Source organism: Scyliorhinus canicula, chromosome 7 (genome assembly GCF_902713615.1).
Source record: "Scyliorhinus canicula chromosome 7, sScyCan1.1, whole genome shotgun sequence".
NCBI classification, from domain to species: Eukaryota; Metazoa; Chordata; class Chondrichthyes; order Carcharhiniformes; family Scyliorhinidae; genus Scyliorhinus; species Scyliorhinus canicula.
The window spans coordinates 209,547,208-209,572,531 of record NC_052152.1 but is presented as its reverse complement, the minus strand read 5'-3'; the positions used below and the strand labels follow the sequence as shown (position 1 = coordinate 209,572,531).

Here is a 25,324-nt window from a genome sequence, read left to right as displayed (position 1 = left end):
ATCGGACATTCTGGATTCTCCCTCAGTGTACCCAAACAGGTCGAGGACAGCACGGTGGCTCAGTTGTTATCACTGCTGCCTCACAGTGCCGAGGTTCGATCCCGGCTCTGGGTCACTGTCCGTGTGGAGATTGCACATTCTCCCTGTGTTTGCGTGGGTTTCGCCACATCAACCCAAAGATGTGCAGGGTAGGTGAATTGGCCACGTTAAATTGCCCCTTAATTGGAAGAAAAATAATTGGGTACTCTAAATATATTTTAAAAAGTGTACCCGAACAGGCGTTAGAGTGTGGCGACTCGGAGATTTTCACAGTAACTTAATTGCAGTGTTAATGTAAGCCTACTTGTGACAATAATAAATATTATTATTATAAAGGACTCTCTAATTTGCCCCAGCAATACACTTAAATTTCAATCTGAGAAGAGCACGCCATTGAAAATTTCAATTTCTCACACCATCCATCTCTTGCCCTGGCATATGTGATGGAGAGAGAGAACCAACATCCAAATGCCAAAGTGTGCGCAGTGTCTATTTATAATGAAATGGTCTGACTTAGAAGAGAGAAGGAATGTTCTGCAGAGTTGATGTTTCAATTTATCACAATAACAACTTGCATTCATGAAGCACCCCTAATACAAACATATGAATTAGGAGCAGGGAGAGTCCTTTCAGCTCCTTGACCCTGCTCTGCCATTTAAGAAGATCATGGCTGAGCATCTCGCCTACTCCCAATAACCTTTAACCCCCTTGCTCACCAAGAATCCACCAAACTCTGACGGAAAGACCCTGCTTCCACCACCTTTTGAGAATGAGAGTTCCAAAGACTCACGATCAAAGAATAAAGAAAATTACAGCAGAGGAACAGGCCCATTCAGCCTTCCCAGCCTGCGCCGATCCAGATCCTTTATCTAAACCTGTCGCCTATTTTCCAAGGACCTACTTCCCTCTGTTCCCCACCCATTCATACATCTGTCCAGATGCATCTTAAATGATGCTATCGTACCCGCCTCTACCACCTCCGCTGGCAAAGTGTTCCAGGCACCCACCACCCTCTGCGTAAAAAACGTCTTTCCAACGAAAACAATCCTAATCCACTCAACCTTTCTTCATAGCTAGCATCCTCCATACCAGGCAACATCCTGGTGAACCTCCTCTGCACCCTCTCTAAAGCATCCACATCCTTCTGGTAATGTGGCGACCAGAACTGCACGCAGTATTCCAAATGTGGCCTAACCAATGTCCTATACAACTGTAACATGACCTGCCGACTCTTGTACTCAATACCCCGTCCGATGAAGGCAAGCACGCTGTATGCCTTCTTGACCACTCTATCAACCTGTGTTGCCACCTTCAGGGTACAATGGACCTGAACTCCCAGATCTCTCTGTACATCAATTTTCCCCAGGACTCTTACATTGACCGTATAAGTCCGCTCTTGAATTGGATGTTCCAAAATGCATCACCTCGCATTTGCCTGGATTGAATTCCATCTGCCATTTCTCTGCCCAACTCTCCAATCTATCTATATTTTGCTGTATTCTCTGACAGTCCCCCTCGCTATCTGCAACTCTACCAATCTTACTATCATCTGCAAAAGATCCTCAGAAAATATTTTGTCTCATTTCATAGACTCTCTACAGTGCAGGAGGCCATTCGGCCCATCAAGTCTGCATCGAACCTCCAAAAGACCACCCCACCTAGGCCTAACCCCCCCGCACTTTTCCTGCAACCACACCTTTAAGGGAAATCTAGCACTGCCAATCCACCTAACCTGAATATCTTTGGACTATGGGAGGAAACCGGAGCATCTGGAAGAAACCTACACAGACAGGGAGAGAATGTATAAACTCCACACAGTCACCCGAGGTCAGAATCAAACCCGGGTCACTGGCACCGAGACCCCAGTGCTAACCACTATATCACTGTGCTGCTTTGGGTTTTAAATGGGCGACCCCTTATTTTTACAGTGACCCATTGTTTTAGATTATTCCACAAGAGGAAACTACCTCTCCACATCCACCCCGTCTGGACTCCTTAGGATCTATGTTTTAAAATATGGGGAAAAAAGGGTTTGCACAAAGATGTGGAATCACAGAAACAGCATGGAAGGTCTCATTTTGCCGATGTGTTGCCCGCCATCTCTCTGCAAGAGCAACTAAGCTGCGCACGCGCACACACAGGTTTTCCCCATAGCTCTAACGAAACCTAATAAATCAAGGTGCCACAAACATTTGCAGTTGCGGAACTCTTTTGACCTCCCGAGGTTTAGCACGGTATATACAGTAAAATAATAACGGTGCCAAACGCAAGTCTAATATGTTGCACAAACAAGGAAACTAAATCACACATATTAAGAATTTCATTTTATTTTCTTTGAAGGCACCTCTGAGAAATATTATATTGAAGAATTAAACCACAAAAACAATTATTGCACAATAGGTACACACATACAAAAATAAGCTTACAAGATATTTCTTTGACTTGCATGAATACATTCATTATAACGAAAAAAAATCTGTTATACAACAAATACTTCCAAGACTTACCTTCTTGTTATTTTTAAATGGGAACATCCACTCCTCCCCGCCCCCACTCTCGGACCCCCCCCCACTGCCTCTTCGTGGCCCACCCCCACAGAGTCCAAACCGAGCACGGACCCCTGCATGGATCCCGTGGAAACCCATTTGGAACCCCTGTAATAAGTGATGCTAAACGCGAGAAGAGATCACCAAAAACCTGATCGAAAAGGTGGGATTTAAAGAAGATTTTGAGAGAGATAAATGGGGAGGTTCAGGGAAAGAATTCAAACATGATGAATAGAAATTGGCATGTTGAAACAGAACATTTTGTTTCTTTGCCTCAACACATTCTCCACGTTAAATCTAAACCAGTTGCTAACTCAGAAAAGTTCCATAAATTGTCACCAAGTATATGGAATTCTCAGTAGTGCAATAGGACTCACCCTGCTCTTCCATGTCTACATCTTCCTCTGTGTGCTCATCAATACCAATCATCCTCAAACATCGCCCTCTTTTAAGAAGAACACTTCTATATACCTGAATAAAAATGATTCAAGATTATTACACATAGCAGAAGTTACTTGTAAAAAAACCACTTAGTGAGACTTCTTTATATTTTGTCAAAAGGGCTAAACAACGACGCATGAAGATCGAATGGAAACTCACGTGGCTGTTGGCTTGGGGTTGGCTTCTGTAACATTTCATTATATCTGTGAAAGACCTGTCCTCCTTAGTGACCTGTAAAAACAGTATTCGCGATAACATGAATACAGCCAACTGATTTCCTGCGGCATTGCAAATAGAGGGGATTTAAAAATGCAGTGCACACTCTGCAATTCTTTATTCTCTTTCGGTTTGCATTCCACTGTAAAAAGGTCATGTTCTTTGATTGTCACATTTTCTCATGTTTCATCTCCATATTTCTCTGTTAATCATCTGCTCGTTCACAAGTTGAGTACCAGCAATGGCTGTCAGCACAACGTAACTGTAGTGGGGTGTAGGTAGTGGTTAGGATGTTACTGGACCACTAATATGTTAAGTAAAGTCACCATAATCCCAGATGACCATAGGCTGCTTTCGTCTTTTGAGGGGTAGAGCTGACTGGTGGTGATTTAACCTGAGGATCACCTCAGGTGATGAGCAAGGTTGAGAAGGCGGTGCCTTCATGAATCTTAGGCGGTAGGGGAATTGAACCCATGCTGTTGGCCTCGATCTGCATCAGGAACCAGCCACCCGGAGACGTAGACTAATAATCCAAATTGAATTTAGTTTTGAAAAGCTGTAAATCAAAAGCCAGTACCCGTAAATAACTATGAAGTTGAAGGGTCGTCGTAAAATTCCAGGGTTGGTCAAGCTTCTTTAGGGATGGAAGCTTTCTGTTCTTACCAGGTCTGAGTTATATGTGTTCCTGTTTGGCGCCACTTAAGTGTCCTTTGAAGTGGATAATAAATCCTCAGTTATATCAAATTGCTACAGCAATTCAGGAAGACCCACCACTGTCTTCTTAGGGCAGCTAAGGATGGACATAAATGCTGGCACGGCCAGTGAAGATCAAGTCTCAACTATGAAGTTCATAATACTTCAAAGTCACCCACATTCTCCTTTGGACAAAGGTGAGTACAAGTGTAGGAAACTCTTTCATCAGACAGTTATGATACAGTAGCTCTCCATATGGCCTAATTATTCTATATTTACCATTGAAAAACTAGTGCTGATCATTTATTTTGTAATATGGGAGGTTAAGGATTGTACTTTAAGTCACTGAACAGTTTTCTTATGGTTACTTGTTTGAGATTAAAAGGGAAAACAGATAAATGTTGGGAATTGGAAACAAAAACAAATATGATGGAATGCATGGAAACCTTTTCACATGTTATGAAATTTAACTTACCTTAATGTCGAGTGCGGAGGTTGGGAACTTGAACTCCCGACAAACAAGGAGCGAGCTGCACATGCGCAGATCTGCATTCAAGTCCTTGGGTGCCTGAGCGGGATTGGAAAACGGGGTGAAAAACCTAGTTCACGTGACTCGAGAGCGGAGCATCGTTGGGGAAGAGAAGTCCCAAAAGACGAGTCTCAGAGAGGAAATGGTCCCAGGTCAATTAAAAGGCGAGGAGCAGTGAAACAGGCTCCAGTCAAGAAAAAGGCTGCGGCAAGATCCAAGAAGGCAGTCGCTGCTGGAGCGAAGGTATCACTACGGAGCAGTAATGGTCTGCTCAGCACAGCTGAAGAGCTAAAGTTGTGCTTGCGAGCTGTTACTTGAGAATCCAGGGAAATGTAATTCGGGAATTGAGACTGAAATCCTGCAGAGTGAGCTGTTGTTGATGCAATCCAGGTTTGGAGAGTAATCCAAGCTAGACAGAGTTTCAGTGAGATGGTCGACTCAGTGTTACTGACGTCTGGGTGGGTTGTTGAAAAATCCGTGGAATCTGGCTTGATCATGTAGCATGGTGTGTTCAACCACAGTTTGGCTGTTAACTAATACTAACTCAATGTTAAGAATATAAGACAGATCTTGTAAATTGCATAATCTTTCTAATCTTGTATAGGAAGTTTTTTTTGGTTTGTTCAAAACCCGTGGATTCTTGTGGCTTTATTCACTGAGCAAGTGTCTTGAATATTAAACGATCTACATTAAACCAAAATGGTAGGGCAGCCCGGTGGAGCAGTGGTTAGCACTGCTGCATCATGGCACCAAGACCCCTGGTTCAATCCTGGCCATGTGTCACTGTCAGTGTGGAATTTGCACATTCCCCCCCCCCCGTGTCTGCGTGGGTCTCACCCCCCACAACTCAAAAGATATACAGGCTAGGTGGATTGGCCATGCTAAATTGCCCCTTAATTGGGGAAAGAAAATTATTGGATAGTCTAAATTTATAAATAAATAAATAAGTACAAAATGGTATCGGTTCCCTACGGGATCTTACCAAAAGCTCAGGGTCCGGCCTACGGTCCTCTCATTCCTTCTTCCTCAGCAATCACTTGCTAACACATATGATTAGCCACTTAAGAATCTTTGTGCCACTGGTCATGTGTTCTGTGGATCCTTGTGTAGCAGATGAGCCCGATCCTTGAGCCCCACCTCCAACCGCACAGTTGTTTCCTGGAGGTGGGATTGGTCCTTGGACTGGAGATCACTGGCATTCCTTTAGCTGTCTGGTACTCTAGAAGAATTGTGTCCCTTCAATCAGGAAGTTCCTCCAAGTAGATCTCTTCTGAGTAACCCTTCAGGGTGTCTTTGAAGTGCTTCCTTGGTCCTCTTGTTTGGGAGCCTTCCTTGAGCAATTACCTCAGGAATAAGTGTTTTACTTTGAGCAGAAGAGGTGCATCAAACGGTGGAGTGGGGTGATGGGAATGCAAGGAAGGGTTGTCCATGCTTCAGAGACATCATCCTCTAGGTGCTCCTGCAGAGTGCTGGAAAAAAAGAGATACTATTCTCAAAGGATGAGAAGGGAAGGAGGCCAGCCAACCTCATGAAGGAGGCATGGCTGGAGGGGACTGAATAAGTACCAGGATTGTGGCACAAACATTGGTGCAGTGCTGGAAGCTCGCCAAATGCCTCACGAGAGCTGGTAAGTGGCATGTGGATCGTAGGCCAGTAATATAATGTGGACATGGGCAACATGGGTGTCCCATACACAGGGATTCAACAAAGATCAATGCATGCATCAATGAACACATGCAGCAGGCCTTCCTGTGCCACAACGGTGGCCTTAAGAGTGATTCATTCATAAGAGTAGCGCAAGGGCAGGAGTGCCATTGCAGGAGAGACAGCGAGAGGTGCTATGACAGTGTGCCTGAATTGTTTTCATTTGTCGTTTCTCTTTGGTCCATGATCATCAAAATGATACTCAAGAGCATATACAGACAGGAGGACGAAGAACAGGAAAGTCATTAACGGTGCTCAGCTCTCCCACAGGGCCAGTGGTGTAGCAGAAAACATGGAGTTCAGCAAAGACCTCAATGGGAAACGCATCTGAAGATGCACCATCACATCAGCTCAGTACCCTCTACCGGAACAGGCACTCTCATACTGGTGAGGTATAATGCTCTGTTAAAATGGGTGGCACAAGTTGGTGAACAAAGTACACACGTTCAGTCGCTGGCGAGGGAGGCAGTGACAGCTGTAGCTAATGCCCATTGGAAGATTGAGGACTGGCCGAGCAGTACTCACCTCCACACACATGCTGAGATTCAGGAGTCATTAATGAAGCAGGTGCTTATCGAACAGCATTGCAAAATGTGTAAACACCCGTTAGGGTTTCCACCAGCTGTTTACTCTCATGCGTGCCTGGCCTCGCTGGAAAGGTCCTTAAGAAGAAAGCCTCTAGTTACTGGCTTCCACGGCAGTCCTTTCACACATCAATCCTCTAAAATGGCAGCCATGAGCTTTCCTGCTTGGAAACTCTACACTTCTTACTGCCCATTAGTTAGAGGCAATAATCAGCTCCCTCCCACTGTGCTCGTCTCATTGTAGCTAGTGAGATGCTAAGCTCCATGAGGCTCGCGCGTGCCTTGTACAAAACTGCAGCTGCTGTGGAAATATCACCATTACTGACTCCCTTAACTGCCAGCCAGTAGGCTACCGCTCCCCGGCCAGTCTTTGGAAATTTGGCCAGTGTCTGGAGGTCTGTCTCATTGAGACATGCTCTCTCAATATTTTCCCGGATGCCGAAAACGAATCTCACCTTCAAGTGTCTGGGAAAATTCAGCCCTTAATTTCTGACTCACTGGTACAGCTTCATGTTGAAAATGTGTCTCAGATCTTTCTACGGTAACAAATCAAAAGCTCTGCCATTTCACCATGTCATCATGAAGTTTTGAAAGAAACCAAGTATGAAACAATAAGACAGACTAAAAGAAAACACAGCATTTTGGTGCACTTCATTTCATTTTTAAATTGCTCCTTTTTTTTTAATAAATTAGGCTAGAGAATGATATATCAAAGTTGGAAGCAAACGTAACAGGACTGGCAAACTGGCCTCTGGTGAGTGGTAACAGTCCAGTCAAAGATTTTCCAAAGCTTCAGACACCCCAGCAACCCTGGTTCAACAAATGATTAGTTCAGCATTTCAGCAAGAGGAGAGCCATTCAAGCTGGAAAGGTAAATACCGTACCTTTGCCATTATGTAGACAGCACAAAGGAGGAGCTGATCAAGGTGTCTGTCTGCCATCAGATCTGTACAATGCACCAAAGAATACTCAAAACAAGTCCAAATCTTCCTACGAAGCTCTGCAGACACATCCAGCTTTAAACACAAGTCCCGCAGGCGGACACTGGCCAGATGATATACCTGGAAGGAAAGCATGCTTATATTTCTGTATGTTAGAGAAACGAGAGAAGCACAAGACAAGAAACAGAAAAAATCCAACCCTGCAAAAACAATACGGACATGAAAGTTGTCAAAATGTCAGGAAGACTGTAAAAGACTTTAGGAAGCAAAAGAGGCTAGCAGAATGGACTAACAGGTGGTAAATACAATTTACTATGATTAAAGTTCATCAAGAGGAAAACAATGTGAATACACACAAAATGAAAATATGCCAAAGAATGTGAATAAACAGACACCTTGGGATTACCTGAAAGTGCCAGTGCAGGCAGGTAAAGTCTCTTAGATTACGAGGTAGAATATTGTATTTACTTTTGGTTCTTTGATTTTGGAAAGCATGTTAAAGAATAGAAAATGTATGAATAATGCCAGAGATGGACACGAGGAGAAATCTGATTTTCTGGGAGTATTCCTACTGGTGGGAGAGGATAAGATAAGCTGTAATAGAGGTTTTTAAAAGGATGAGGGGATTCAGTGGGGTGAATTGAAAAAAAACCTGCTTTGTTTGAGGCGTCAGGGTCACAAAAAGTTGTAAATTAAAATTACTAAGAGGGCCAAGAGGAATTTATTTATACATGGGTTGCTGGAGCATGAGAGCTTTATCAGAGTATTAGCGAGAAATGACTAGATCTTTTAAAGGGAAACTGGATAAACATCTGAAGCAGAACAAGGTACAGGGCTATGGGGAGAGTGCAGTGTAGTGTTTAGCTTTGGATTGATTTTGCAAAGGAACAAAGAGCAGAGGACTGGGAGATAGAAATCTATAGTCCTATAGAATGTTAGGGCACAGCCACAATGATAAAAATGCAAGAAAAGCTTTGAACTGAAATGTATTTCATTAAAATCTAGTTATCACTCATTAATGGATCAACATTGCTATCCTTAGAACACATAAGTGTACAGGTCCACAGGTCACTGAAAGGGGCAACACAGGTGGAGAAGGTAGTCAAGAAGGCATACGGCATGCTTGCCTTCATTGGCCGGGGCATTGAGTATAAAAATTGGCAAGTCATGCTGCAGCTGTATAGAACCATAGTTAGGCCACATTTGGAGTATAGTGTTCAATTCTAGTTGCCACACTACCAGAAGGATGTGGAGGCTTTAGAGAGGGTGCAGAAGAGACTCACCAAGATGTTGCCTGGTATGGAGGGCATTAGCTATGAGGAGAGGTTGAATAAACTTGGTTTGTTCTCACTGGAATGACGGAGGTTGAGGGGCGACCTGATAGAGGTCTACAAAATTATGAGGGGCATAGACAGGGTGGGTAGTCAGAGGCTTTTTTCCAGGGTAGAGGGGTCAATTCCGAGGGGGCAAAGGTTTAAGGTGCGAGGGGCAATGTTTAGAGATGTACGAAGCATGTTTTTTTTTACACAGAGGGTAGTGGGTGCCTAGAACTTGCTGCCGGAGGAGGTGGTGGAAGCAGGGACGATAGTGCTGTTTAAGGCGCATCTTGACAAATACATGAATAGGATGGGAATAGAGGGATATGGATCCCGGAAGTGCAGAAGATTTTAGTTTAGACGGGCAGCATGGTCGGCAGAGGCTTGGAGGGCCGAAGGGCCTGTTCCTATGCTATACTTTTCTTTGTTCTACACGTACAGCAATGTTGGGAGTGCAAATTTTAATTTCAGTCTGTCTTGGCATGAAAGGAACTGAGGAACCTGGGGAGTAAATTAGTTGGGTGGAAGAGTGTAGATGTGGCAAAATTCCAGATGCAAATAATGATTAGTCATTCTCTGCATAACCTGAAGTTGCAAATTGTTGATTCAGAGAATAACAAATCGGGGCATTTGTGGCAGCAAATGGAGTTTGTAATTGTGAGTGTCATTTCATGGGATCTTATTGTATAGGAGACGACTTGGTCCTCGTGCATGAGCCGCTTTACTGTAAAAGCTCCAAATTAGCCCCATTCCCCAGATGTTTCCTCACAGCCCTGCAATTTATTTCCTTGTCAAGGCCCAGTTCGCTTTTGAAAGTTACTACTGAAACTGCTGCCTTCAAGCAGCACGTTCCAGGTTCAGCAACTTGCAGAATATAAACAATTCTCACTTTTCACTTGGTTCTCCTCTCAATTATTCTAAAGCTGTATCCTCTAGTTATCAATCTTCCTGCCAATTAAACAGTTAATGCAAAATTATACCAAGAGGATTGATTTTCATCATTATTTCTCAGACTGCTTATTTAATGGATCCAAAAGTTTAGGAAAAAGCAAAGGGGGTGTGGGGGGAAAGATGCACGTTATACAAAAATCTCCAATGCTGGCCCATTGTTTCCAAGAGGGGCAGAGATGGACCTGTGCCTGTAATGCACAGAAGGCCGTTATTGACATAATAATGTGTTTATGGCCTATTTATGGAAATGGGTTACCCAGGCACAGAGCTCTCCAATAGAACTGAGGAAAAGCATATTCCAGGAGCCCTCATTTCAACAACAACTTGCATTTATACTCTTACCAACTTTTGCAGATACACCGTAGAAAGCATCCAATCTGGCTGCATCATAGCCTGGTTTGGCAACTGCTTGGCCCAGGACCGCAAGAAACTTCGGAGAATCGTGAACACAGCCCAGTCCATCACACAAACCTGTCTCCCATCCATTGACTCCATCTACACCTCCCGCTGCCTAGGGAAAGCTGCCAGCATAATCAATGACCCCTCCCACCTGGCTTACTCTACCAACTTCTTCCATCGGACAGGAGATACAGAAGTCTGAGAACACGCACAAACAGACTCAAAAACAACTTCTTCCCCGCTGTTACCAGACTCCTAAACCACCCTCTTATGGACTGATCTCATTAACACTACACCCCTGTACGCTTCACCCGATGCCGGTGTTATGTAGTTACATTGTGTACTCTATTGTTGGGCCTGGAGTTTTCACCCACATAGAATTTACAGTGCAGAAGGAGGCAATTCGCCCCATCGAGTCTGCACCGGCCCTTGGAAAGAGCACCTTACTTAAGCCCATGCCTCCACTCTATCCCATAACCCAGTAACACCACCTAACCTTTTGGACAAGAAGCGGCAATTTATCATGGCCACTCCACCTAACCTGCACATCTTTGGACTGTGGGAGGAAACCCGAGCACCCGGCAAAAACCCATGCAGACACGGGGAGAAAGTGCAAACTCCACACAGTCACCCAAGGCCGGAATTGAACCAGCGACCCCCGAGCTGTGAGGCAGTAGTACTAACTACTGTGTTGCCCCATCCGCCAGCAAAGGGCTGTCCTGGGCATAGCCCATGGTACAGGAGCATCCAGGCACAAATAGTGGTTTAGGAGACCAGAAATTCAGGAACACCTAGGCCTGGATTTATGCTCCAATCCAGTGCTGGGGGATCAGGAATCCCACTCATCTAGAATCCTGTGATGATTGTCCCTTTAAGGGCAGCTCAAATCCTATCAGTACAGTAAATAGCATTGGATTTGAGTGTCTGGAAAGTCACCTTTCTGAAGAATAATGCCAGTGAGCCAGTCTTCTTCGGCTTATTGATTGCTGCTGCTGGAGGTTCCTGCACTGCTCCAATTCCTATTCGCTTAGGAGAAGAGTTGAGTAAAGTCTGGGCAGAGAGTGGGACTTGAACGGTCTCTTCTACAACTTCTGCTTGCTGGGATACATTCACCTGGACTGGAATAAAAGTGATGCCCCCAGTCTCATTTGCAATACCTGAAAAATAAACTGTAATTAAAATTCACCTTCAATAGCAGGGTCAGCGAGGAAGCTTTCATTACCAGAATTTGAAATGGTGCACCTAAGTGCCTGACGGTATACTCAAAATTACCCTTCAATAAGAAAAAATGCAGACACACAGAAACTAACCTTGCACAGGTATCGTTAGCGTCTGACCATTGGTTGCTGTCACAGTAGCTGTTGCCATTGGTACTACAGTCTGCCCAGGAGAGAGAGTAATGTTTTCATTGGCTATACTTTGTGTCTGAATAATCCTCAGCCCAGTTGATTGGGTGACATTGATCTTATTCACAAGAGTGTCCATTGAATTGTCATCACCAAAGAGTCTTCTTTTAGCACTTCCCGCAGAGGGAGAAGTGAACCGTTCGTGGACAGACAACGGTGATGCGGGAGGAGGAATATCTGTAAGAATTTAAATGGCAAACAATAAGCAACAATAATCACCAAACCAATAATGTCTTTCCAGCCCCTGCCAAGGTCACATGTCAGTCATCAGTTCTGCCTATAGAAGCTTGCGATTGTTAGGCTCTCCCTTCTAAATACTGGCGCACAAAGTTCATACACAGGCACAGCAAACAATTAGGAAGGCTATTGGCCCTTTACGGCTTTGGAGTAGAAGAATAAGGATGTCTTGTTACAATTGTACAGGTTCTTGGCAAGACCACACCTGTAGTACTGTAGGGCCGGTTTAGCCCAGTTGGCTAGACCTGGTTCGTGATGCAGAATTAGGCCAGCAGTGCGGGTTCAATTCCTGTACCAGCTGAGGTTATTCAGCTTGCCCCTCACCTAAGGTGTGGTGATCCTCAGGTTAAATCACCACCAGTCAGCTCTCCCCCTTGAAGGGGAAAGCAGCCTATTTTCACCTGGAACTATGGTGACTTTACCGTACCTAGTACTATGTGCAGTTTTGGTCTCCAAATTTAGGGTAGGACTTACTTGCATTGGAGGCGGTTCACTAGATTGATCCTCGGGATAAGAAGAATGAGAGGTGATCACATTGTAACTGACAAGATAACAGGAGCACAAGTAGACCATACAGCTGTTGAGCCTGCTCTGCCATTCAACACGTTCATGGCTGATCTTCAACTCCATTTTATTCTCAGATTCTTTGATTTCGAGGGAGCAAAGTTTTGTATACCCCATCCTTAAATGTAGTCAATGATAGAGCATCCACAACTCTCAGAGGTAGAGAATTCCCATGATTCATAATCTTTTGAGTAATTTCTCCCCATCTCAGTCCTTTTTTTTCTTTAAAAAAAATAAATTTAGAGTACCCAATTAATTTTTTCCAATGTTGGAGCAATTTAGCGTGGCCAATCCACCTACCCTGCACATCTTTGGGTTGTGGGGACGAAACCCATGTAAACTCGGGGAGAATGTGCAAACTCCACACGGACACTGACCCAGAGCCGGGATTGAACCCGGGTCCTCGGAGCCATGAGGCAGCAGTGCTAACCACTGTGCCACCGACCTGCCCCTACTCATCTGTTTAAATGTTGGATCCTTATCCTGAAGTTGGGCCCTGTGTTTTAGATGCCCCGACCAGTGGAACCAATCTCTCAGCATCTACTCTATCGAGCCCCTTCAGAATCTTGTATGTTTCAATGAGATTGCCCCTCATTCTTTTAAACTCCAGGGAACACAAGCCAATTTACTTAGTCTCTCGTCATAGAACAACCCTCTCATTCCAGGGACCAATTTTGTGAGACTTTGCTATAATGTCTCTAAAGCAAACATATCCTTCTTAAATATGGGTAGAAAAACCATACAAGATTCTGAAGGGGCTTGGCAGGGTAGATAGTGCGGTTGTTTCTGTTTGCGGGGGAATCTAGAACATGAGGACACAGTGTTAGGATAAGGAGCCAATCATTTAGAGCTAAGATGAGGAGGGCTGTGAATCTTTGGGCTTATCTACACCAGAGGGTTGTAGATGGACCATCATTGGATATATTTAAGCCTGAGATAGGCAGGCTTTTGGGCCCTCAGGGAATCAAGGGATATGGATTGCGGGTGGGAAAGTGGAGTTGAGGCAGAAGGTTAGTCACTGTCATTTTGAATGGCAGAGCAGACTTGAGGACCGATAATCCAGTCCTTTTTTCCCTTCATTCTTTCGGTGTCGCTGGCAAGGTCAGCATTTGTTGCTCATCCCTAATTACCCATGAACTAAGAGCGGCTTGTCGGCCATTTCAGCGAGTAATTAAGAGTCACCCACATTGATGTGAATTTGGAGTTACATGTAGGGCAGACCAGGTGGGGCTGACAGATTTCCTTTGCTAAAGGATATTAGTGAGTATGACAAACGGCGATATTGATCAAGGTCACCATTACTAAGTCTAGCTTTATATTCCAGATTTCTTAACTGAATTTAAATTCCACCAGTTGCCATGGGCAGCACATTGGCCTGGGCATCTGGATTACTAGTCCAGTTGCCACATTACCACCCTCTCTCCAGTTCCTATTTCTTTTACTTTTATGGTGCTGTTGTAATTAAAAGCAACAGCCAACTGCTAGATCTCTCAGCATTCCCTGCACCAGACAATCCAATTCGCCAACTTCACACCCCCACAACCCAAAAAGATGTGCAAGCTAAGTGGACTGGCCATGCTAAATTGCCCCTTAATTGGGGAAAAAAGAAAGATATTACATTTTTTTTTCTCATAAAGAACATAGAACAGTACAGCACAGAACAGGCCCTTCGGCCCTCAATGTTGTGCCGAGCCATAATCACCCTACTCAAACCCTCGTATCCACCCTATACCCGTAACCCAACAACCTCCCCCTTAACTCTACTTTTATTAGGACACTACGGGCAATTTAGCATGGCCAATCCACCTAACCCGCACATCTTTGGACTGTGGGAGGAAACCGGAGCACCCGGAGGAAACCCACGCACACAGGGGGAGGACGTGCAGACTCCACACAGACAGTGACCCAGCCGGGAATCGAACCTGGGACCCTGGAGCTGTGAAGCATTTATGCTAACCACCATGCTACCATGCTGCCTCTGAGTACCCGGTTATTTTTTTCTCCAATTAAGGGACAATTTAGCGTGGCCAATCCACCTACCCTGCACATCTTTGGGCTGCGGGGACGAAACCCACGCAATCACAGGGAGAACGTGCAAACTCCACACGGACAGTGACTTGCGGGGCCGGGATCAAATCCGGGTCCTCAGCTCTGCAGGCAGCAATAGGAAAAAAATAATTGGGTACTCTATATTTATAAAGCAAAACTTCATAAACTCATTCACAAAATATGTTAATTAAGCATTTGAACCTACAACCAACTTACATTTTGTTATGGGCCAGGGTTTAGAGAACCCCAAAGTGTATCATGGAGTTCACCTGACCCACAACTTTAAATATATTGTGGTATGGGGAGCACACGGCCCACTCTACAGGTGTGGTACAGCAGAAATGGGAAAGTATTTTTCAAGCAAAACAATGTTTATTCTATGAACTCAAGTTAACCTTTTTAAAACATAGTGATCATCTTAGCAACCAGTAATTCAAATACAACCCCCAAAGACTACAACACTAAGTAAACCTTTAAGCTTTCCTTTTTAACATCCATACGACTTAAAACACCTTTTACCAGAAGCACATCAGGTTAAAGTCGCTACTGAAAACATTTACAATTCTGAATTCACCAAATGATCAAGAGATAGTCTTTTGATGGCAGAGAAATCAGCAGTACACCTGCTTCGTCTGGCTTCAGCTCCAATACTGAAAACGAAACGAAAACACACCCTGCAGCAAACAGCCCAGCTCCACCCACTCTCTGACACTGCTGCAGTAGTAAACACCCATTTCCTAAAGGTACTCTCACTACAGATATTTATACTCAAACCCATTTATAAACACCCATTTCTTAAAAGGTACTCTCACATGACAATTTATACTCTACGGAATCCAACAGGCAAATACATCCCGATCTACTTCAAAGGTGTAAGGAAAAAATGTTGGTTCATTGAAAAAGACATAAGTTGGAATGAACAAAAGCGGAGTCAAAGAGGTCAGGTTAAAGAAAGATCTTAATGGAGAATGAAGTGAAGAGGCAGAGAAATATACAGATGGAACTTATGAGCAGAGGGTCGAGGCACCTGAAAGCCATAACCCTTTATGGTAGGATAAAGGGAGAGGGAATACACAAGTGGCCTGTTAAGAAAAGACTTCAGACGAGTCTGATAGCATGGATGGCATTGAGGGAGGTGGTGGAGAGGTAGAGCAGGATGTAATCAACTCACATTTGGAATTGGACCCAATGTCTCTGGATAATGTCATCAAGAGACAGTACTTAGCTGAGGAAGAGGAGCCAGCCGAGGATAGATTCCCCCGGGTCTCCTGAGGTCATGAAGCAAAGGGTGGGAAAGAAGCCAGTGATAAGAGATATTGTGGCCATGGTGTGATGGGTAAAAGCAAAAACAAGCAAAGTTACTGAGATGAACAATGGAGGAGATGCATTGCAGAGAGGATGGTGTGATCAACCATGCGAAAGATTGCAGGGTCAGTCACAAACAATGAGAGGAATGGACATGAATCTAGGGAGAGAGAACCTGATCAATTACTTGGGACAGGAAAAGGAGGTTGAAGGTAGATATTGGTTTTCATGTCAGCTGGTTTGAGTGTTTATACCTGAGTTAGCATTAATGATGGAAAGTTTGAAAGGAGGGAAAACAGTGCCCGAGGAGCGAACTCACCACGTTTGTTGAAGGTCCCAGCAATGTCTGTCCGGACTTCCTTTACTCGCGGGTGTATTATAGGAGACATTGGCATCATTGGCAGGTAGATGGGACCTCCATTACCAGTTTCAAAATTGGAAGGAAAGGTCACCTAAAAACACAATTAGTTTAGGATTCCTTCTGATAACCAATAGTTGTCAAATAAAATAATGCATTTCCACTCTATGTTACAACCATATCATGCATCAATATTCCTGAGCAGGGAGACAGAGGAGTAAAAAGGATAGAAACAAAAGACAGAAATGTAAGAAGCAAAAGTGGAAGACAGAAAAAAAAGTGGATAGGCATATGGACGATAAGGGAATAGTGTAGATGGGCTTTAGAGGGGTTTCACAGGTTGACGCAACATCGAGGGCCGAAGGGCCTGTACTGCGATGTAATGTTCTATGTTCTAAGAGGGAAAAACAGATGGGACCATAATGCAAACAAAGCTAAGATGATTAACTAGGTTAAAAAGACAAGTCTGTGTGTCTAAATGCGCAGAGCCTTCACAATAAGGTAGATGAATTAACAGCACAAATAAATATAAACAGTTTTGATAAAATTGCAATCTCAGGGACATGGCTGCAGGGCTGAGAGGATGGGATGGGAACTGAACATTCAGGGGTCTTCATTATTTAGGAAGGCCCGACAAAAGGGAAAAGAGATGGGGTAGCAATGCTAGTAACGGAGGAAGCCAATGCAATAATGAAGAAGGATATTGGCTCAGAAAATCATGATGTGGAATCTGTATGGGTGAAGAGAGGAAACATCAAGGGGCAGAAAACATTGTTGGGGTTGTTTATAGGCCCCTAAACAGTAGTGATGTAAGGGAAGGTATTAGACAAGAAATCAGAGATGTATGTAATAAGGGTACAACATGGGTGACTTTAATTTAGATATAAATTGGACAAACCAAACTAGCAATGGTATAATGGAGGACAAGTTCCTAGAGTATGTACGTGTTGGCTTTTTAGACCAATACGTTGTGGAACCAACTAGAAAACAGGCTATTCTAGACGGGGTACGGTGCAATGAGAAAGGATTAATTAACAATCTTGTTGTGCAGGGTCCCTTGGGGAAGAATGACCATCATTAAGATGGGAGTCAAATAGTTGAATCCGAAACTAGAGTCCTGAATCTAAATAAAGGGAACTATACCTTTCTTTTTCTACACCTCCCGCTGCCGGGGGAAAGCGGGCAGCATAATCAAGGATCCCTCCCACCCGGCTTACTCACTTTTCCAACTTCTTCCATCGGGCAGGAGATTCAGAAGTCTGAGAACGCGCACGAACAGACTCAAAAACAGCTTCTTCCCCACTTTCACCAGACTCCTAAATGACCCTCTTATTAACTAACCTCATTAACACTACACCCTGTATGCTTCAACCGATGCCAATGCTTATGTAGTTACATTGTATATCTTGGGCAGCACGGTAGCATGGTGGTTAGCATAAATGCTTCACAGCTCCAGGGTCCCAGGTTCGGTTCCCGGCTGGGTCACTGTCTGTGCGGAGTCTGCACGTCCTCCCCGTGTGTGCGTGGGTTTCCTCCGGGTGCTCCGGTTTCCTCCCACAGTCCAAAGATGTGCTGGTTAGGTGGATTGGCCATGCTAAATTGCCCGTAGTGTCCTAAAAAGTAAGGTGGGGGGTTGTTGGGTTACGGGGTATAGGGTGGATATGTGGGTTTGAATAGGGTGATCATTGCTCGGCACAACATAGAGGGCCGAAGGGCCTGTTCTGTGCTGTACTGTTCTATGTTGTGTTGCCCTCTTATGTATTCTCATGTATTTTCTTGAATTTTGTTTAATTCTCTTTTCTTCCATGTACTGAATGATCTGTTGAGCTGCTTGCAGAAAAATACTTTTCACTGTACCTCGGTACACGTGACAATAAACAAATCCAATCCAATCCAATGAGGATAAGAGGCGTGAACTGGCAAGGATAGATTGAGGAACCTTACTAAAGAGGTCGATGGTGGCTAGGTAATGGTCCATATTTAAAGAACGTATTTACGAATTACAACAATTATTTATTCCTGTCTGGCATGAAAATAAAAGGAAAGGTGCCTCAACCATGACTTACAAAAGAAATTAGGGATAACATTAAATCCAAAGAGGAGGAATATAAACTTTCTAGGAAAAGCAGCAAACCCGAGGATTGGGAGCATGTTATGATTCAGCAAAAGAGGGCAAAGAACATGATCAAGCAGGGAAAATACAATTTCAGGGAACACAGGAACTGACCGCTATTGCTTCTATAAATGTGAAGAGAAAAGATTAGGAAAGACAAATGTGGGTCCTTTACTGTCAGAAGGTGAGGAAATTATAATGGGGAAACTAAGAAATAGCAGAAAAATTCAACACATACTTTGGTTCTGTCTTCACAGAGGGCACAAATAACCTCCCAGAAATTAAGGAACCAAAGGTCCAGTGAGAGGGCGGAATTGAAGGAAATCAGTATTAATAAGAAAATGGTGTGGGGAGGCCCGGGTCCAGTTTCACATGCACTACTTTAGAGATTACCCTAAAATCTGCCTTCCAATAATCCTCCAGCTTTGAGCAGGACCAAAACATATGAATGTGGTTTGCGTTTATTGTTGGTGGGTGTAAATTTGGGAGAAAATGTGAAAAAGGAGAATAAAAATATTTTAAAAAGAAAGAAAATGATGTGAGGAAATTAATAGGGTTAAAGGCTGACAAATCACCAGGGCCTGATAACCCACATCCCAAAATATTAAAGGAGGTGCCCCTGGAAATATTGCAATGTATTGGCTGTCACAATCCAAAATTCTGTAGACTCTGGAGCAATTCCTACAGCTTGGAGGGTGGGAAATGGAACCCCACTATTTAAAAAGAGAGGGAGAAAGAAGGGAGAATTACAGACCAGTTAGCGTGACAGGAGTAGTGGGGAAGATACCAGAGTTTATCATAAAAGACATGCTAACAGAACATTTGGAAAGCATTCTATAGAATTTACAGTGCAGGAGGCCATTCGGCCCATCAAGTCTGCACTGGCTCTTGGAAAGAACACCCGACCCAAGCCCACACCGTCACCCTATCACCATAACCCAGTAACCCCACCCAACACTAAGGGCAATTTAGCATGGCCAATCCACCTAACCTGCACATCTTTGGACTGTGGGAGGAAACCGGAGCACCCGGAGGAAACCCACGCACACATGGGGAGAACGTGCAGACTCCGCAGACAGTGACCCAAGCCAGGAATCGAACCTGGGACCCTGGCGCTGTGAAGCAATTGTGCTAACCACTATGCTACTGTGCTGCCTCATAGAGTTGGACAAAGCCAGTATGGAAATCATGCTTGAAGTAGGACATTTTTAAGGCTATATTGGATTCGTATTAATAATTACATCATCAAAGCATTCTTCATTTATTGGACTGATTGGCACCATTTATGATGTAAAGGGATGGGCATTCGTTTGAATCCCATTTTTGCACAGCTGAGAAACCTTTTTCGAACGAAATGGAGAATCTATAATCTGCCTAGCAACAGCATGAAGCTGCATCTTAAAACGGCACCATGGCCAGAAGATCGGGATATCTGCGATTCAAGACCCTGACAGTGGGGCAAAAATATATATATATATAAGACTTATAAAATGAAATGTTATAAAATGAAATGTTGTAACACCAAAATGACCCAGGCAGGCAAAAGAAACCCAAGGATTAAATATATTGATTAGATTAGTTTTACACACAGACACAAATCCTATCAAACAGGAGGCTGACACAATAGATTCCCAGGATAACCCAGGAACCACACTCAACACCTAATCAAGGTACAGCATAGAGATAATGGGACCCCATTGTAAGTCACAGGAATACCTATTAAAACTAAGCAGATAACGAGACGTTGACGTCAGAGTCAGGAAATCATGTATCTGTACTATTCAAATGTAAAATGGCAAAAGCCCGCCAAAACCATGTATCTGTACTATTCAAATGTAAAACGGCAAAAGCCCGCCAAAACCTTGCAAATGCTTGTACTCTCTATAAATATTGAACCTCGTCTGCATATCGGGGAGATCACCGTGGTCAAGCCATTGTTAGGAGCTGGCTGCGTGGGTCTCCCTGAAGGACTTCATAGAACATAGAACAGTACAGCACAGAACAGGCCCTTCGGCCCTCGATGTTGTGCCGAGCAATGATCACCCTACTTAAACCCACGTAACCCAACAATCCCCTCATTAACCTTACACTACGGGCAATTTAGCATGGCCAATCCACCTAACCCGCACATCTGAAACCGGAGCACCCGGAGGAAACCCACGCACACACGGGGAGAACATGCAGACTCCACACAGACAGTGACCCAGCCGGGAATCGAACCTGGGACCCTGGAGCTGTGAAGCATTGATGCTAACCACCATGCTACCATGAGGCCCAACTCAGAACTCGTAAAATACAGTAAAAATGCTTTGAACCTTGCCTTGAGACTCGACCTCTTGAATGCACTGGCACAAGGGATTTTTCCCTACAACATGCTTAACAAATCGACTGGCGTTTTTTGAGAATGTAACAAGGAAAATAGAACATTGAATTCCTACAGTGCAAGAGGAGGCCTTCTGGCCCATCGAGTCTGCACCCTATCCCTGTAAATTCATAACCCCACCTAACCTACACATCTTTGGACTGTGCGAGGAAACCAGAGAATCACACAGACAGTCACTCAAGGCCGGAATTAAACCTGGGTCCCCGGCGCTGTGAGGCAGCAGTGTTGTGCCACCGTGGTAAGGGAGAACCAGTGGATGTGGTGTAATCAAAAAGCTTTCGATTAGGTCTCGTATAAGATGTTAGTGGGCAAAATTAAAGCACATGGGATAGGGGGTAATGTGTTGACATGGATCAAGAGTTGGTTGACAGACAGGAAACAGTGGTAATAAGTGGGTCTTTTTCCAAGTAGCTGGCTGTAACTAGCGGGGTGCCACAGGAATCCATGCTTCTGGACGAGAGAACCAAATGCAATATTTTCAAGTTTTTTGGCGACACAAAACTGGACGGAATGGTGAGGAGGACACAAGGAGGCTTCAAGGTGCTTTAGACAAGTTGAGCGAGTGGGCAAACACATGGTAGATGCAATATGAAGTGTCTAAATGTGGTGCTGTACATTTTGGTGTAAAAAACAGTAAGGTAGAGTATTATTTATTAATAATCACTTGTGTATTCCCTTCCCCTTTAACCCACCATTGGTGACCATGGATTTAGGTGCCTTGGCCCCATGCTCTTTATATGGGGTGGTAGTGGTGACTAGAATTGTTCATAAAATGTTCCAGTTCAGGTCAACCTGTGGCGTATAAAATTCTAGCATGTCCTCTTTGGTTTTACATTCTTTTCTGCTATTTATAAACCCAAGTAATCCATATGCTTTTTAATCACCGTATCAACTTGTCCTATCACCGTTCAAGGATTTGTGTATCTGGACACCAAGGTGTTTCTGTTGAGTCACACCTTTTAAAATCTTGCCTTTTATGGTATACTTTCTTTCCATATTAGTCCTCTCATTGAACTCCATCTGTCATGCTCTTACCCATTTTACTATCTGTCATTTGAAACTTATTACTATCCACATCATGAACCAGCATTTTGTAAAGTTTTCTAGCATCTACAAATTAATAATGGTGCTCCTTACATCTGAGTTGAATTGAAAAGAGTATTGGACCCAAAACTGTTCTTTGGGAAACACTGCTACAAACTACTTCCTGAAAATAGCCATTCACCGCCAAACTTTGCTTCCAACCACTGAGCTGATTTGATTTCACACCGTTATTTCCCCCTTAATTCTGTCTGCTTCCATCTTATTAGCTCTTTGTCAAATGAATTCTGAAATCATCCTTCTCTTTTCCCTCAAAGAATTCAATCGAGTTATATACAATAAATCAATGGTGGCTCTTCTTGGCTAACCCAAGACTCTCCAAATGAATAGTGACCATCCAGTCACAAGCAACCCTCCTGTCTATCAGCAGTACTCCTGCATTCTATAGGCATGAAGGAACAAAGAAAGACTGGAAGAGAATGAAATAATTTCAACAACAGAGGGCTAAGAAGCAACCGCAGAATTATGTCTGGTTGAACATCAGTAAAGCGCAGATCAAAACAAGTCATCAGCCAGTTGAAAGGAAAGCTCCAGTTCTGAGCCTATAAAGGAGAGGGATAGAGTTCGGAGGAATCAGAGGGACAGGGTATCAACCAAAGTACAGACAGAAGTTGATTCAGCAAATTACATACAATCGTGGAACCAAAAATGGAGGATTGATCAGGGTAATGGCTACTGATATGCGAGTTCAGAGAAGTGGATCTGTTGCAGTGAAAAAGGGAAGAAGAATAAGTAAACATCAAGTCATCAAGCATTCAGAGTAAATGTGATTGATTCGAGGCACTGAAAGGAAACGAAGAAAAACGACTAGTCTACATCATACAAGAAAGAGACAGTTTCTAATTTTTAATCCTCATGAAGGTGGAACATTTTACACTAGAGTGTCCATGTTAATAAACACAAGTACAGACAAGTAAAATTGGTTATTCATTTGTTCAGGGGAGGTCATGTCCGACCAACTTGTTTGAATTTTTCCAAGAGGTGACTAGGTGTGTAGATGAGGGTAATGCATGTGACGTAGTCTATTTGGACTTTAGCAAGGCTGTTGATAAGGTCCCACATGGGAGGCTGATAGCGAAGGTCAGAGCCCATGGGAACCAAGGAAATTTGGCAAATTGGATCCAGAATTGGCTGAGTGGCAGGAAGCAGAGGGCGAGGGGTGTTTTTCTAACTGGACGCCTGTGTCCAGTGGGGTCCCGCAGCGAACAGTGTTGGGGCCCTTGTTGTTTGTGGTTTATATAAATAATTTAAGTATGAATGTAGGAGGGTTGGTGCAGATGATACGAAAATTGGTGGAGTAGTAAACAGTGAGGAGGATAGTCTTCAGTGAGGCGGATAGTCTTCAGGGCAGCACGGTAGCACAGTGGTTAGCACAATTGCTTCACAGCTCCAGGGTCCCAGGTTCAATTCCCAGCTTGGGTCACTGTCTATGCGGAGACTGCACGTCCTCCCCGTGTGCGCGTGGGTTTCCACCGGGTGCTCCGGTTTCCTCCCACAGTCCAAAGATGTGCAGGTTAGGCGGAATGTCCATGATAAATTGCCCTTAGTGTCCAAAATTGCCCTTAGTGTTGGGTGGGGTAACTGGGTTATGGGGATAGGGTGGAGGTGTGGGCTTGGGTCGGGTGCTCTTTCTAAGAGCCGGTGCAGACTTGATGGGCCGAATGGCCTCCTTCTGCACTGTAAATTCTATAATTAAAAGAGGATATAGATGGGCTAGTCAGATAGGCTAATCTGTGGAATTCAATCTGGATAGGCGTGAGGTGATGCAGGGAAAATGGCAGGCCCTGGGAAGCATCGAGGATCAGAGGGATCTTGGTGTTCAGTTACACCAGTCCCTTAAGGTAGCACAGCAGGTGGATACAGTGGTTAAGAAGGAATATTGTATACTTGCCTTTATTAGCCGAGGCACAGAGTTCAGGAGCAGGGCAGTTGTGCTGGAACTGTGTCTAAGATCTTGGACATTGCCTTAGCAAAACTCTGCCAGAATCCCTTAAGAGCCGGGCATGCCCAGAACATATGGACATGGTCTGCAGGGCTTCCCGCACATTTACCCTCAACCCCAAAGAGCTTGCTCATCCTGGTTGCCGTCATGTGTGCCCGGTGGACCACCTTAAACTGGATTAAGCCAAGCCTGGCACAGGATGAGGAGGAATTGACCCTGTTTAGGGCATCTGCCCAAAGGCCCGCATCCAGCTCCCCACCTAGCTCCTCCTCCCATTTGCCCTTAAGTTCCTCCACTGGGGCTTCCTCCGCCTCCTGAAAGATGTCCGAATCCTTCCCCTCCCCTACCTAGGTGCTGGAGACCACCCTATCCTGTATCCTGCGTGGGGGTAGCAGCAGAAATGACACCACCTGTTTTTTCAGAAAGACGCGTATCTGAAGGTATCTGAAAGCATTTCCAGGAGGCAAACTGAATTTCCCCTCCAGCGCTTTCAGGCTGGGGAAGGTCCCGTCTATGAACAGGTCCCCCATCCTTTTAATGCCTGCCCTATGCCAGCTTTGAAACCCAACATCTATTTGCCCGGGACAAATCTGTGATTGTTGCGTATCGGGGTCCAGACTGAGGCGCCCTCCACCCCCCTGTGCCTTCTCCACTGACCCCAGATCTTTAATGCCGCCACCACCACCGGACTAGAGGAGCAGCGGGCCGGCGAGAATGGCAGAGGTGCCGTTACGAGTGCCCCTAGGCTGGTACCTTTGCATGAGGCCGCCCTCTAGCTGCTCCCACGTCGACCTCTCCCCCAATACCCATTTCCTAATCATGGCTATGTTAGCCGCCCAATAGTAGCTGCAAACGTTTGGCAGCGCCAGCGCCCCCCCCCCCCCCCCCCCCTCTCCCCGCGCTCTAGGTACAGTCTCTTTACTTGCGGGGTCTTATTTGCCCATACGAATCCAGAGATTATCTTGTTCACCTGCTTAAAGAAGGACTTAAGGATGAAGATGGGAAGGCACTGGAAGACGAACAGGAATCTGGGGAAAACCGTCATCTTAACGGTCTACACCCCCCCCGCTAAAGATAGCGGGAGCATATCCCACCTTTTGAAGTCCCCCTCCATCTGCTCTACCAGCCGAGATAGATTAAGCTTGTGGAGGGCATCCCACTGTTGAGCCACCTGTATCCCCGGGTACTGGAAGCTCTTCTCGACCATCGTCAGCAGAAGCTCTCTGTGCTCCAGAAAGTTAACCCAGAACTTTAGTCCTGTATCACAATATGATAATTATAACCCAATGAATATACATTTACTTCAAGCAATGTGTCACATATCTGCACTCACCTCTTCACATGTTGGAACCTTACTGTCTGCTCCAAGCAAAGCTTTCCAAAGAGCCGAGTCATGGCTCCAAGCTCGACTCTCCAAAATCTGCTCTTCAATATTGTTGAGGTGCTTCACCATATCACGGGAAAGACCCTCCTCTGCACGAATCAACACTTCGATCACCTAAAGGAA

At 44.6% G+C, this 25,324-nt stretch overlaps 1 protein-coding gene across 3 annotated transcripts in view; it reads right to left on the bottom strand.

Annotated features, from left to right (window-relative positions):
* The window catches only part of rbl1 (retinoblastoma-like 1 (p107)), an 85,436-nt gene that overhangs the window by 13,517 nt on the left and 46,595 nt on the right, over positions 1–25,324 (bottom strand). The window contains exons 13-19 of one of the 3 annotated variants that reach the window (XM_038803835.1): positions 25,151–25,315; positions 16,240–16,372; positions 11,670–11,942; positions 11,296–11,528; positions 7,637–7,813; positions 3,186–3,257; positions 2,963–3,056 (exon numbers count right to left, since the gene is read on the bottom strand). In XM_038803835.1, the coding sequence (XP_038659763.1) occupies positions 2,963–3,056; positions 3,186–3,257; positions 7,637–7,813; positions 11,296–11,528; positions 11,670–11,942; positions 16,240–16,372; positions 25,151–25,315 (1,147 nt within the window). The remainder of the gene's footprint in view (positions 1–2,962; positions 3,057–3,185; positions 3,258–7,636; positions 7,814–11,295; positions 11,529–11,669; positions 11,943–16,239; positions 16,373–25,150; positions 25,316–25,324) is intronic. The other 2 variants (XM_038803836.1, XM_038803837.1) reach the window with 2 other exon arrangements.